Source organism: Dendrobates tinctorius, unplaced genomic scaffold (assembly GCF_039654945.1).
Source record: "Dendrobates tinctorius isolate UK_male_01 unplaced genomic scaffold, ASM3965494v1 ptg000039l, whole genome shotgun sequence".
Lineage (NCBI taxonomy): Eukaryota > Metazoa > Chordata > Amphibia > Anura > Dendrobatidae > Dendrobates > Dendrobates tinctorius.
The window spans coordinates 50,795,167-50,810,552 of NW_027361707.1; the positions used below are offsets into that span (position 1 = coordinate 50,795,167).

A 15,386-nucleotide genomic window follows, 5' to 3' on the forward strand; every position below is an offset into this window, starting at 1 on the left:
CTACACCTCTGGCGGAATCCAGGGCTGCATGAATCATGTAGTCTGCTACCACTGCCATCTGGACCGCTTGGTCCGAGAGTTCAGGATTTGAAGCCTGAAGACCCTCCTGTAGTTTTTTGGCCCAAGCCAGGATGGCCTTGGATGCCCAAACTGAAGCAAATGCAGGGCCCAGAGAGGCGCCTGCCGCTTCGAAAATAGAACGAGCCATGCGTTCTACTTGCCGGTCTGCTGCGTCCCTGAGGGTTGAGCTATCCGGCAGAGAGAGTAAAGTCTGCGCTGCTAGCCTAGAAACCGGAGGGTCCACTTCAGGTGGATCTGTCCATTGTTTGGTGTCTTTCTGTGGGAAGGGGTACTTCGCTTCCAAATATTTGCGATTATCGAATTTTTTGTCAGGCTGCGCAAACCGTTTGGTAAGTATTTTCTCAAACTCATCGTGATTAGGGAAGACCTTAGGTGGTTTTTGAACACTTTCGAAGCAAATCCTATGTTCTGGGACTTCCGGGGGCGACTCTGGAATTTTTTGCACCCGATGAATGGCAGAAATTATGTCCTCAACTAGCGCTGTATTGCTAGGGGGAGAAGGTACCACGGACCTGACCGTTTCATTATCTGAGTCGGAGTCACAAATGCCCTCCGAATCCTGTGCCTCGCTAAGGTGATCCCTGGAGGGCGACCTGGGGCGGGGGTCTTCTGTGGTGGGGGATCCCTGTGGTAAATTGCACTGTCTGTCTGTGGCAGGGGACTGCCCAGGAGACCTGGAATGACGCTGTCTCTCCCTAGAGGGGGACGACCTTGTGCTATAGTGCGACTTAGGTGATCGAGACCTGTGGGTCCGCTTATGTCTGTGAGAGTCGGAAGCAGCATGTTCCTGAGACAAGCTGTCCGTTTGCTGTGTACCGTCCATAGCCGGGGCCCGACTCTGCAGAGCTTGCAGTAATGTAGCAGTTAGGTTGTCTATGGACTGTGACATAGACTGAGACATCTGAGTTGCCCATTCCGGCATGGCCTGTGACACTGAAGCGTCAGTAGGGACTCCCCCTGGGGTTCTGACCCAGAATTCTGGATGCAGTCCCGGCAGTGCGGATACGTGCTGCCACTAGGGAGCGTGGCTTTGCAGGCTGTACAGAATGCATAGAAACATTCCTACCTGGTTCTCTTCCTTGAGCCCGGCACAGTGCACAGAGGCTGGCTATAAGGGATCGTACAGGGGTGGCTACGCAGAGGGAACCCACAGAAAGCCTTATAGGAAGTATAGATTCACAGCTGAGTAATGAGAACCCAGCTGTGAGCTTACCCCACCGGTGTGCCCCTAGGTCCAGCGCCGACAGATCCAAGTTCTGTGCCCCCCGGAGACCGCTGTGATGCTCCTCTCCTGGATCTCATCCAGAAAAAATGGCCACCGGGACTCTGAGGAGAGGGAGGAGGGGGCGGAGAGCTGAAAAGGGCGCGCTGGGCTGTGTAAAAACGCGCCCTTTCTGCCTCAATCCGCCCCTTCTATGACACTCCAGCGTGTCATTTTGGTCATCCGGGGGGCGGGCTGGGGGGCGGGGAAAAGGCGGCGGCTTCAGCTAGGCCGAAGCCGCGGCCTAAATTAGAAGCCTGATGCCCAGGAGGGCTCCAGAGCGGCGCGGTAGTCCGGGGGGGGGCGGATTTGTACCAGACCCCCCCAGAATGGTCGACTGGATAGCGGTGGGGGTAGCAGGGGCAGCGGTTTTTGTATGGGGTGCCCCTGAAGCGCTATGGAGCCGCTGCTGTTGCAGAGACAGGGACGCAGAAAAACCCTGTCTCTGCTGTGCCATCCAGTCCGCACCCTCCCCCCGGCCCCAACAGGATCTCTCAGCCGGCCTGGGGTCCCTGGAAGCTGCGGAATGCTGCCTGATCTCCGACCCTACCTGAGGCGTCTCAACCTAATACCCCCTGCGGGGGATTAGGGAGGGTGCGTCTGTCACCGTCAGGGGGTCTTCATCCTCGCCTCAACCTCAACCCAGACCCCTTAAAGGGGTTGGGGAAGGAGGGGGGTCTCGACCTCGAACCAGGACCCGAGGGACTGGGGAGGGAGCGACATGGGGAAAAACCACCTCGACCTCAACCGGGTACCCCTAATAGGGGACCGAGGAGGGAGCCATGCCGGGAGTCTCGCTGGAGACCCACTTTTCTTCATCTGTATTTCCGTGAAAAAAAGGAAAAAAACGGAAGAAAAAAGGTGTGCCTCCTTGCGACACTAAGCAAAAACTGGAGAAGGCTGACGCCGTCCAGGGGTGTATACTGCAGAGGATGAGCCAAAGTTAATCTTTTTCAGATTATGCATAGTGTCGCCTCCTAGTGGACAGCAGCATAACACCCAAGGTTCTGTGTCCCCCAATTAGGCGACAGAGTAATCACATTTTAGTCACAGTTGCATGTGTTACGCTTTTAAGTAGCGTGTGATTTGCGACCAGAGACAGAAAATACAACACATTTATAAACATTTGAAATTCACGTGATGTGACACCATAGAAAATCATTAGATGTGATCTCAGCGTCATCTGACGAGTGCAGCCGTTTAGCCATAGCCTTCTTATGCACATGTACAAACACTGTCAACAGGCCTGCTTACTGATGGTTCCCACAGAGCAACACTTTTTAGTTGCAGATTTTACATCCATTAATCACAAGGTCCCATCTCACCTGCACAATCAGACTGATGCCCCGATAATTATAATTACTGGGATGTCTGCGTTTTGACAGGATGAGATATTTGCTATATACAGTGATGCTAGAACGTTTGAGAACCCTTCAGAATTTTCCCAATTAATCTATAAAGTTGACCTAAAACTACATTGGATTTTCACACAAGTACATAAAAGTAGATACAGAAAACCAAATAAAACAAATGAGTTGAAAGTATTAGTCTTTGTCATTTTTAAATGGTGAAAATTATTCAATATTACGTCTGTACTTGAACCTTTAGGACTAGCAGATCATTTGAAGGTGAAATTAAGGGTCTGGTGTTTTAAATCAATGGGATGACAATTAGGTGTGAGTGGGCGACCCGTTTTACTTAAAAGATGAGGGATCTCCAAGTTTGAGGAAGTCTATCATGGCATGAACAAAGGAGATTTCTGATGCTGCTGGGGTGTCCGGCCGTGCAGCTGCGGGTGTCTCCGTTGCTACGGGTGCCCGGCGGTGCTAAGGGGGGGGGGGAATTGTCCGGTGTCTCCGCGGCTGCGGGGGCTCTGCCGACATTTTGGGAAAGGCTAGAGCCCACACAGTTCCATGGTTTACTGTGCGGTGGACTCCGGGAAACATGCGCAGGTGGAGATCTCGGCACCAAGATATCGGGAGATGAAATCTCAGCGCTGAGCTCTCATCTACCGAGATCTCTATCTGCGCATGCTCCGCCCCTGGCGGCCATTTTCCTGGAGTCCACTACACAGGAAACCATGGAACTGCGGGGGGCTCTGGCATTTCATAAAATGTCGGCAGAGCCCCCGCAGCACCGGAGACACCCGCAGCAGCACCGCCAGACAGGCCCGCAGCGCCGGACACTTCCGTAGCACCGTCGGGCACCTGGAGCACTGATGGACACCCCCTCATCTCAGCCTGCAGCAACGCTACCGGTAAGGTATATACGCTTTATAAGATGCACCCCCATTTCTCCCCCAAATTTGAGGGAAAAAAGTGAATCTTATAATCCGAAAAATACGGTAGTTCTACATTCTACAAAAGAATGGAACACAGAAGAATAAAGTTTTGGACTGGCCAAGTGAAAGACCTGACCTCAATCTTGTAGAAATGTGGAAGAATCTGGTGTGAGCAGTTCATGAGAGAAAACCCACCAACATAACAGAGTTGAAGCTGTTTTGTAGGAAGTAATGGGCTAAAATTCCTCCGAGCCGATGTGCCGGACTAATGAACAATTACCGGAAACATTTAGATGCAGTTATTGCTGCACAAGGGCAGCACAGCAGATATTGAGAGCAAAGGTTCACATACTTTTGCCACTCACAGATATGATATTGGATAATTGTCACGATCCATTTTTGGTTTTGTGGCAGCTCTGGTTCCACTATGTTTTAAATGCAGTTTTTTTCCTTTCAGGCCAGTGGGGGTTAATGTCAGTTCCCTTGCTGGCAGCTTGCTGTAACCGCAGACTTGCTAGGTCAGCTGATGTGCGTGGTGACTACTTCTATCATCCTTTGATGCATCAGCTGACTGTTGTTGATACAGTTAGTCTATGGGGACGAGCCGTGCAGTTGCAGTTCTCTGGTGTCCGCTACTTCTGGAGTTTGGAGTCATGTTTCTATGTCCTCTGCGATGTGGAGCTTGGCAGAGGAGTCTGGAAGCCAAGTGTGGTGCTTTTACTTTGCCTGTCTTGTGTTTGTCAGCACCCCCTGTATTGTACAATCTGCAGTGGTGATGCTAGCGCCCTTGCCAGCCAGTGCACTAACATGGACAGTGCAAGGTGACAGCGAGGGACGAGGTTCGTGACGTCGGCGGAGGGAAGGACCTGCTTAGGGCATTAGTGGAGTGCAGGGACAGGCTCAGGTGGTGTCCTGTCCATCATTCCATATCGGTAGGGCCTTCCTCTCCCCATTTCCATCCCGTTGTGTGTGTCGTGCCGTCCGCTGACCGACCCCACTGGTGGGATTGTGACAATAATTTTCCTCATTTAAAAAATGACAAAGTCTAACATTTTTTCACTTAACTGTTTGATTTAAAATCTGTTGTAGACTTAGGTCAAAAATATGGAAAATTCGGAAGGATTCAAAAACTTTTAAGCAGTGAAAATAATCACCTAATCATTTTAACCCTTTACACAGAGATTATTGCTATGGTCACACGTGCCAGCTGGATGTGGACGCTTAGCCTGAAACCGCCCCTATACAGAGAAAACACCATAGAAGAAAGGAAAATCTGACCAGGAAAAGAACTGACCAGGAAGACTCCATAATCCCGACACCTCCAACGTCCGGAGCTTCTTCTCCAACTCTGCCACCCTGTTACCGAGAATCCTGGAGAAATGTGGAAAATGAGTCACAAATCGACATTAGATTTTACATCCCACACGACATAATAGCTAAGAGGCGGCCAACCTTACAAGGTCACGGGCACAGAATTGCATACTATTCACCAAATTTGAACGACTGCTTTTACTGTTGAAATCAGTGGAGCGGTGGCAGTGCTTGGACATGGCAGTCTCCACTGACGTCTATAGGAATTATAGGGACAGCTATGGCGATGGTCCCAGAGGTCCTACCTTTCATGCACTAAATGCACTGTATGGTAATCCTCCTTACATGTAAATTGAAGGGACCACTGTGTAATATCTCCTCTACAATTTGGATCTGCCTTTTTTATTCCCATTAATGGTCAAGGCAGGAATATATATGTGTCTAGGTGCTAATCACAGATTTAGCGGTCCTTCATTACCCATCAAAAATAAAAGTCCAATAATGTAGAGTTGTATTTGTGCTGCGGGGGTCTCTCACTGGGGAAGGGGGCTTAACCTCCTTTTTGGGACCACCTTTCCAGATTTTTCTTTTTTTTTTTTTATATCTGATTATTGATTCATTTGGCCCAAAAGAGAGAAAAGTTATTCTGAGACATGCAGAGTACAATCATTTGAAGGGAAATGCTCAGAATGACCGAGCCTTGAGCTTTCCCGATGAAACATCTCGGATGTTCTTTTTTCTTTCCAATAAGGACGTAGCGGGGACAGTACACAGGGGGCCGTCGGGGGCAGCGCACGTACTTGTTAGTTTGTCTTTGGTGCTGAATAACCATGTTTTTCTCGTGAATGGTTTCTAGCAGAGCCGTGGCCAGAGACTTGAGATCAGAGATGGACTGTGGAGTTGCAGGCAGACTGCATCCGTGATCCTCTGACAACAGCTCCTGAACTGCACAAAACAAAGGAACAGACGGCAACGGATGAAGATCCCAGTCCTTAAATCTATCCGGCGAGTCAGTGTCAGCAAAGTAAGACAGAAAAGCCTTTTCTGGAAATATGTCACTAATGCAGCCCACCGAGCAAATCCAAGGGGTCTTCCTACTTAGAAAGTGACGGTGCATCATTGGGATACCCTATTATTACAATGACTGGCGGGATACTCATCTCTGAGGCCGCTAAGGATCTGGAGAGGTAAGCTTTCCCTTCCCAGCGGCACCGCCTCATTCACATTAATTAGACCAACTACAAATCCCAAAAGGGCAGCGAGACTCGGGCACCAATGGAAACTTACAAGACCATGCAGCCCATATCCACCAGATCACTGTGGGGTCCCAAAGGATGAATCCTCATAGATCATATGGTGGCATATCGTAGCAATAGGAATATCCGTCTAAGTAATAGCATACTAAATCGTCTGCCACTTGCCATAAACATGTAATTTTTTCTTACTTGGTGTAAATGCCGCTTTTGTCCTGAATCCGGAGCCGTTTTTCTTTTGTTCCTGCGCCTCTTCATTCCGGAGCTATGGCCAGTTTTTCCCCTGTATATAAATCTACTCTTTACAGCCAAGTGGGGGTGGCTATCAACATCCCTGTGGGAGTCTTCTTGAGAATCACGCCCAATTGGCTAAAGAGACTAGATTTATCTACAGGGAAAAGGGGGCCATATCTCAGGAAAGGAAAGGCGTAGAAAAAAAGGAAAGTAGCGTCAAAATCAGGAGAACAGCGGCATTTACATCAAGGAAAAAAATGACACATTAAAGGCAAGCGAGTTTATGGCAAGCAGTTTTCCACAAAAAGAGCATAGTTGTCAAGCTTGGCACTTTTCTGCAGAGTCGGGCTTAAGATAGACGCTGTCTTATCCAATGTACCTTGTTTGGCAGAGAGCACCCCCGTCAGGGCGCTGCTGGTAGATTTGCTGCTAGATCTAGAATTCTTCCTCTTCTCCAGCGCATTCTGAAACACAAGCGGAGGATCAAGTGATGCAGAGAGGACGTATTGGGAAATAATTGCTCTGCGCACATTGGCTGTGAATATTAGTCATAGTATGAGTATTTCCAGTATGACGGAAGAGCTTCATTTATCCAAAGTGTCAGAAAAGCAAGGCTCACAATTCATTCTTCCAATGTAGCTAAGCAAATGACAGGGGTTATCTCACAAGCTTTTATTACCTACTAGCTGAAGAGCCCGGCGTTGCCTGTGCACAGTAACCATCTGTGGTTAGTTATACCAAATTATAATGATTATATTGCACATAAAAACCGTGCATCTAATCCTCTCTTGTGCGATACTGACTGCTGAGCTGTGTATCTAATCCTATCCTGTGTGATACTGACTGCTGAGCTGTGTATCTAATCCTCTCCTGTGTGATACTGGCTGCTGAGCTGTGTATCTAATCCTATGCTGCGTGATACTGACTGCTGAGCTGTGTATCTAATCCTCTCCTGTGTGATACTGACTGCTGAGCTGTGTATCTAATCCTCTCCTGTGTGATACTGACTGCTGAGCTGTGTATCTAATCCTATCCTCTGTGATGCTGACTGCTGAGCCGTGTATCTAATCCTCTCCTGTGTGATACTGTCTGCTGAGCTGCGTATCTAATCCTCTCCTGTGTGATACTGTCTGCTGAGCTGCGTATCTAATCCTATCCTGTGTGATACTGACTGCTGAGCTGTGTATCTAATCCTATCCTCTGTGATACTGACTGCTGAGCTGTGTATCTAATCCTCTCCTGTGTGATACTGACTGCTGAGCCGTGTATCTAATCCTATCCTGTGTGATACTGACTGCTGAGCTGTGTATCTAATCCTATCCTGTGTGATACTGACTGCTGAGCTGTGTATCTAATCCTATGCTGTGTGATACTGACTGCTGAGCCGTGTATCTAATCCTATCCTGTGTGATACTGTCGGCTGAGCCATGTATCTAATACTATTCTGTGTGATATTGTGTGCTGAGCTGCGTATCTAATCTTATCCTGTGTGATACTGACTGCTGAGCTGTGTGTCTAATCCTATCATGTGTGATACTGACTGCTGAGCCGTGTATCTAATCCTATCCTGTGTGATACTGGGCTCCCCCTGCAGTCTGTGTCAGAGGGTGGTCTGTGTCGGCACGGTAATAAATTGTGTTATTTCCAGCTTTACAGAAGGACGATGACACCATAGAAATGATAAGAATAATAGGCCTCAGTTTCCACAACTGTCTACAAAGAAAACTGTTGCTGATAGCAACCAATCACAGCTCATTTTTCATCTTTTAAATGGCTCTGGGACAGCGTGGCGAGTTTTGAGTGGCGACTTTCGTGTTTCGACTTTTATGTGGCGAGGTTGGTGTATGTGTGGTGAAATGTGTGCTGAGGGTGGTATATGTGTTAAAGCACGTGGTAGTGTGTGGCGCATTTTGTGTGTGTGTTCATATCCTCGTGTGTGGTGAGTATCCCATGTCAGGGCCCCACCTTAGCAACTGTATGGTATATACTCTTTGGCGCCATCGCTCTCATTCTTTAAGTCCCCCTTGTTCACATCAGGCAGCTGTCAATTTGCCTCCAACACTTTTCCTTTCACTTTTTCTCCATTATGTAGATAGGGGCAAAATTGTTTGGTGAATTGGAATGCGCGGGGTTAAAATTTCGCCTCACAACATAGCCTATGACGCTCTCGGGGACCATACGTGTGACTGTGCAAAATTTTGTGGCTGTAGCTGCGACGGTGCGGATGCCAATCCCGGACACACATACATACACACACACCCACATTGAGCTTTATATATTAGATCTCTGAAACAGGCGATTCATGCACGACCTTTGAGACCCCACCAATCACGAAAGTTGGGGTCCCAAAGTAGGAATGGAGTGGTAGTGTGCGTGTGTGACCACTGCTCCATTTCCATTATTGGCTCTATGCGCGTGGCAGTGACGGGACCAGAGGCCGCACATGCTCACTACTGCTCCAATCACATGGGACCTCTGCTGGTTGAGAATGGTGGGGTCCCAGCAGTCTGACCACCATAGATCATACATAGATCACCTTTCCAGCAGACACATGTTGCTTGTAGTGGACAAATGTTGCTAGAGGATAACCCCTTTAAGGTTGCCCATCTTTGGGGACAATATTTGGGGTTGTCCAGCCTTGGGGAACAAGTCTGCGGTAGCTGTATATGACCGCAGCCTTGTGAACCTCACATTACATGCACTGCGAGGATTGTCAGGTGCTGGGAGCAGGCAGGTATGTGACCGCAGGTATAAGATATGCACATTCCTGGCAACATTTGGATTAAACACGTCTGGCCTCCACACTTGCATTGAGCGAGGCTGCGCACGTCTAGTTGGCATGTGATCGCATGTACACAAATCACATACTTGAGGTCATGCACCCTCCTCTCCCAGTACCGGAAAGTGATTTGTACCATAACACCAGACAACCACTTTAAATGCTAAAAAAAGGACCCCTTCCCTTTAAAGTATGAGGGGTCCTTACATCTAGAAGACTGCCCTCTGAACCATCGTAATCCTTTCTCCCACCACTAGGAGCAGAGCTCTTTACAGCAATTTATAATGGAGCTACATGGGGGCTGTATACATAATGCACAGAGCTCCCTCTAGTGGCAGATCCAGACACACACAACATTAGCATTTCACTAGTTAAATATAGCAAAGCAGGTAATGTGGAGCTCTGACTGATAAATTTAAGGGAAAAAAAAAGATTCTGGACCATTTTTTTTTTAGATTAAATATTATAGGATCACTACTACTTGACCATCAAAATATTACAGGGATGCTAGTATGAAACCTGAAGCCTATGTAAAATGTGAACAGCAGGAGAATGTGTCAACCGAAAATGACCTATTACCGGATTTAAAGAGCGATTCATCTTCATTTGATATCACTGCCTATAAAAAATTAAAAGCTTGCAATTTTCACAATGGCCACAAGACCTAATCTTAAATTCCTACTTCCTGTGGGGCACAGGCACATTAGCAGCAATAGCAGGACCCAGTCCCGTCTGAACTGTATTGAAGTATTTAATGAGCATGTTCTCATGAAGACAAAGGACATTGTGCAGTGAGTGAGAGGAGGGGAGCTGTGATATCACATATTGTGATTGGTGGATCTTGTGTTATTTACTGTATGTAGAGGTGATACCTGCCACTGTAATCCTGTCTGTGATGATAATGAGACTTCTGAAAAGCTTTCTGTATAGAATGGGAAGCGTGAGTGACATTATTTATTATGATAGGTAGATCCTGTGTTACTTACTGTATACAGAGGCTGTACCTGCCATTGCAATCCTGTCTGTGAAGATAATAAGTCTTCTGATAAGCTTTCTGTATAGAATGGGAAGCGTGAGTGACATTACTTATTATGATAGGTAGATCCTGTGTTACTACCTGCCACTATAATCCTGTCTGTGATGATGAGACTTCTGAAAAGCCTTCTGTTCAGAACAGGGAGTCTAATATAAGGGTTAGAGGCTAGTGTGAAAAATTGCAAGATTTTGGACTTAAAAATAAGATAGATATATGGAAAATTGAAGGAAAAAAAATCAAATAAATAAGTGTACGACAAAAGTAACTTTCTCATGATACATGCCCTTTAAGAAAGCCAACTAAGGGAGTATAACCAGGGACACGAAAACACCCCTCTAACAATCCTACATTTGCCCCTGGAGGCCCAGTATGTATGGTGTGTAATGGTAATTACTGTAGTGATATAACCGGGGTGAGATATTGGGACATGTTCACACCTATAATGAAGGAAGCTGTTACACGGACAGAAGATGACACTTTTGCCTCTAAATGAAATCGGTGTGGTGCCAAGCTCAGGATGTTCTGTAACGTCATCCTCGTCCGAAAATATAAAAAAAAGGATTTTGGCTGATATGGGATAATGCATTATTTCTGTTTTTCCTAAAAGTTATACTCATTTTGATGGTGGTATGGTATCAGAGCTATATTCCCCTCCCACTGGAGCTCAGAGGCCAGGTGGTAATATAGGGGTAACCTGCGGTAGAAAATATAAATGAACATTTTTTTTTACTATTTTAAACATTCAATCATTGTACAAAAAGAAGTTAAAGACTGACTTACTCCACATGTAAGTGCCAAAATATAGTAAAAATATTGAGAGACAATAGAGTGGAAGCTTTTTGGAACCTCTAGAACGCTGATCCTCTAATCCCTGGCGTCCGACCACCAGGAAGAGCGCAGGTGTTGGCGATGTGCCGGCTCTTTCCATTCATTGCTGTAGTGAGCAGATACTCTCCCATAGCAATGAATGAGAGATCCGAAGCATGTGCTCCCACCTCTCCACTCACAGGGGGTCAGATGACAGATAAAACAGGGGGGAGGGGGATCAGGGACCCTTCACTCTAGAGGTGGCTGCTGGTCCCAGTTGTGGGACCAGCATCTATCAGACATTTACAGCATATACTGTAGAATATGCCATAAATGTTTTTTATGGGTTAAACAGAAAGAAAATAAAGAGAAAAAAAAAATTAATAAAAAATCCCTGAATGGTCAAAAAATTAAATTTCTAAAATGGAAAAAAAAATGCTATAAAAGTGAAAAAAAGAATAAAATAAATCCTGATTAAATGAGTTGTCCCCTTTTAGCTAACATTTGTTCATATATACTGTAAAAACAAACAATCCGTGCTGTACCCGCCGCCATCCCCTTGTCCACAGTTGAGTCTCCGCCACTGTCTGTGGCGCCGATGAAATGGCAGCCAATCAGTGAGCTCAGAGGCTCTGCCCATCTAGACAGAATACCCGCTCAGAGCCGCTAACTGACTGGCTCACGTGGCATCAGCGCCACAGCCAATGCAGAGACTGAACGGTGGACCTGGAAACGGTGAGCACAGCACAATTTGATTTATTTTATACCAAATTGCATCCGACCAAGATTTCCTAAAAAGGAGCACCCCCTTTACAACAAAATTGAAAAAACAAACTGTTATACCCATCCGTTTACAGTGCGCAATTGGCATTACCACACGACACCATTCGTGTTTTCTCTGGAGAAGTCGCGCCTCCAGGTTTATCCATCCGGGAGTCTGCGCTCCTGATTCTGGGACACGAACTTACACAGGAGCAAGAAATCCAAACAAGATCCGGCTTTCTTTACCTTGTACTTGACAATGTTGCTTTTCTGCAGATTAACTTCTTCTTGCAGTTGCTTCAATCTCTCTTGCAAATACCTGCAGGAAAATAAGGAAGAGTCTCAGTGAAGAGGTCTGGGGTGAGAGAAGAGGCGCACAACGATGATGGAAGCACTGTCGAGGAGAGACGGAGAATGAACCAGCAGGGAGGCCTCTGTAAACTGCGGATAATGAACAGGAGAGGAATAAAGGGGTATTCCCAGCTACAAGATCCTATCCCAATATGTAGCAGGTGTAGTAACAGCAAATACCTCCAATTAGAAATGTGGTATAGTTCTTCAGATTCGCCATGTTGCATACCCCATGTGCAGGGCATTGCTGTAGCTTAGGTATCCATGGTTACAACCACCAAGAGCTGCCTAACTAACTGTCAAACTGTCCCTATTAGTGATGGGTGAACCTGAGGATGTTCAAGTCCGACGGGTTCGGCTGAGCAGCTAAAGAATGTTTGGGTACCAGACCAGATGAGTGGGAAAACCGAAAATCTATTGTTTGCCACGCTGTCATCTGCAAAATGAAAGTTCTCATGCAGCGGTGCTGTAAGTGATTTCACCGGGGTTCAGCTACGAACTCCGGTGAACTATCTCATGGCGGGAACTCAGCTCTAGACACTGACAGGAGCAATTATCTTGACAATGGCTTCAACGGATGAGCCGCACGATGCATATAACTGTGCTTTTTTATGTCAAATAAAGGGACTTTATTCTGGCTGTAACTTTATTACAATATGACTTACAGGGCTAGTAATGGAGAGGCGTCTTATAGATGCGTCTCCATTACTAGCCATTGGGCTTTATGTCACCCGACAATAGAAAGGGGACATCAACCACACAAATATTACAAAACTCTCCACCCTAAGGCCTGTTTCACACTTCCGTTTTTGCCCATCAGTCAAAATCTGCCGTTTAAAAAAAACAAAAAAAAAAAAACGGATCCGCTTTTTTTTGGCGGATCCGTTTTTTTCCCCATTGAGATGCATTACCAGCGGATCTTGATGGATGGCCATCCGTTGGATCCTTTTTTTGCGGATCCGCCAAATTTTTTGCGTCCACCGACATGCCCGTACGGACCATGCAACTTTTTTTTGCTGCAGGATCCGCATTTTAGAGTGCGCATGCCCGGAGGAATGAAGTCTGACGGAAATATAACCCTGAAATCATTTCTCTCTCTCCTCCCCCCCGGGCTACGGTTCCTTTAAAATTCTTGATTCATCGGATCCGTCAAAAAAACGGTCCGGTGGCATCCGTTCACATCAGTTTAGCAACGGATCCGCTTTCCGCCATTTTGGCGGATTTTGACTGACACAAAAAACTGAAGTGTGAAACAGGCCTAACAGGGCAAAAGGGAAGAGCGAGGCTAAGCGCCAGATGGTGCCCTGTGATGGTGGCAAGTGGGGTAATATTTGTGGGAGTGATGTCATCTTTGTATTATCAGGTGACATTAAGCCCAGGGGTTAAGTAATGGAGAGGCTTCTATAAGACACCCCCATTACTAACCCCCATAGTCATATTGTAATAGAGACACAGCCAGACACTGTGCTTTTTCATTTTTATTATAAATAAAAGTGATTGTGTCTTTCTTTGAAATAAAGGAATTTATTCATGCTGTGTCTTTTTTACAATCTAACTATGGTGTTGGTACTTGGAGAGGCACCTTATAGATGCCTCGCCATTACCATCCTGTGGGCTTGAGGCAGTGGCGTAGCGTGGGGGGGGCGGGGGGGCGGTCCGCCCCAGGCGGCACGTGTGTGGGGGCGGCGCGGCAGCAGAAGCAATTCCTCTCCTCTGTGGGAGAAGCGCGGAGCCTGGACTCACTGACTGTACATTTCGGCCTGCGGGGCTGTGCAGTGAGGGGGTAATGTAATGCAGCCTCTTCCCACCCTTCCTCCATCCTTCTCCTCCGCCTATCGGGAGTCTCTGTACCCCTGCTACCTAGCAGCTTCTCCCTCCTCTCCGCCTGGACCCTCAGTGAGCAGCGCTGCGCTGGGCAGAGGCAGTGCTGACGTCAGCCCCGCTGCACTGGAGGACTGTCATGGTGGGATGGTCGCGACTGCCAGGAATGTGATGCACACAAGGAGCCATGTTAGGAAGAGCCAAGCAGTGAGCTGGTGAGTGCGGGGCTGGGGTAAGGTGGTCTGCGGCTGCCCCCGGCGGCCCTGTGTGCAGGCAGCTGTCATCCTCATCACAGGCTGCGCTGGGTGTGTGTCTGCCTCCATTGTGTGCAGTTATGTGCCACCAACACCGCTGCCTGTGTCTCACCATGTGCAGCAGCGAAAGGATCTGTGCATGCAGCCACACTGTGTGTGTGTGTATGTACACTTATGTGTGTGTGTGTATGTACACCTGTGTGTGTGTGTGTATGTACACCTGTGTGTGTGTGTGTATGTACACCTGTGTGTGTGTGTATGTACACCTGTGTGTGTGTGTGTGTATGTACACCTGTGTGTGTGTATGTACACTTATGTGTGTATGTACACCTATGTGTGTGTGTGTGTGTGTGTGTGTATGTACACCTGTGTGTGTGTATGTCTGTGTGTGTATGTATACACCTGTGTGTGTGTATCCACCTGTGTGTGTATCCACCTGTGTGTGTATCCACCTGTGTGTGTGTCTGTGTGTGTGTGTACACCTGTGTGTGTGTATCCACCTATGTGTGTGTACACCTGTATTTGTGTATGCCTGTGTGTGTGTGTGTGTCTGTGTGTGTGTACGCCTGTGTGTGTGTCTGTGTATATACACCTATGTGTGTGTGTATGCCTGTGTTTGTGTATGCCTGTGTGTGTGTGTGTGTGTATACACCTGTGTGTGTGTATGCCTGTGTTTGTGTGTGTGTGTGTATACACCTGTGTGTGTGTGTGTGTGTGTACGCCCGTGTGTGTGTATCCACCTATGTGTGTGTATGTACACCTATGTGTGTGTGTGTACACCTGTTTGTGTGTATCCACCTATGTGTGTGTGTGTACACCTATGTGTGTGTGTGTACACCTGTTTGTGTGTATCCACCTATGTGTGTGTGTATGTACACCTATGTGTGTGTATCCACCTATGTGTGTGTACGCCTGTGTGTGTATCCACCTATGTGTGTGTACACCTGTGTTTGTGTATGCCTGTGTGTGTGTCTGTGTGTGTGTATACACCTGTGTGTGTGTGTGTCTGTGTGTGTGTATATACACCTATGTGTGTGTGTGTACGCCTGTGTGTGTGTCTGTGTGTGTGTGTGTGTGTATACACCTGTGTGTGTGTACGCCTGTGTATATACACATATGTGTGTGTGTATGCCTGTGTTTGTGTATGCCTGTGTG

The 15,386-nt window shown here is 47.2% G+C and overlaps 1 protein-coding gene across 5 annotated transcripts in view; it reads right to left on the reverse strand.

Annotated features, from left to right (window-relative positions):
• CCDC149 (coiled-coil domain containing 149) overlaps nt 1–15,386 on the reverse strand; it is a 140,794-nt gene that overhangs the window by 17,137 nt on the left and 108,271 nt on the right. For all 5 annotated transcript variants that reach the window (XM_073574683.1, XM_073574685.1, XM_073574682.1 and 2 more), the window contains exons 7-10: nt 12,052–12,124; nt 6,801–6,885; nt 5,735–5,879; nt 4,918–4,994 (exon numbers count right to left, since the gene is read on the reverse strand). In XM_073574683.1, the coding sequence (XP_073430784.1) occupies nt 4,918–4,994; nt 5,735–5,879; nt 6,801–6,885; nt 12,052–12,124 (380 nt within the window). The remainder of the gene's footprint in view (nt 1–4,917; nt 4,995–5,734; nt 5,880–6,800; nt 6,886–12,051; nt 12,125–15,386) is intronic.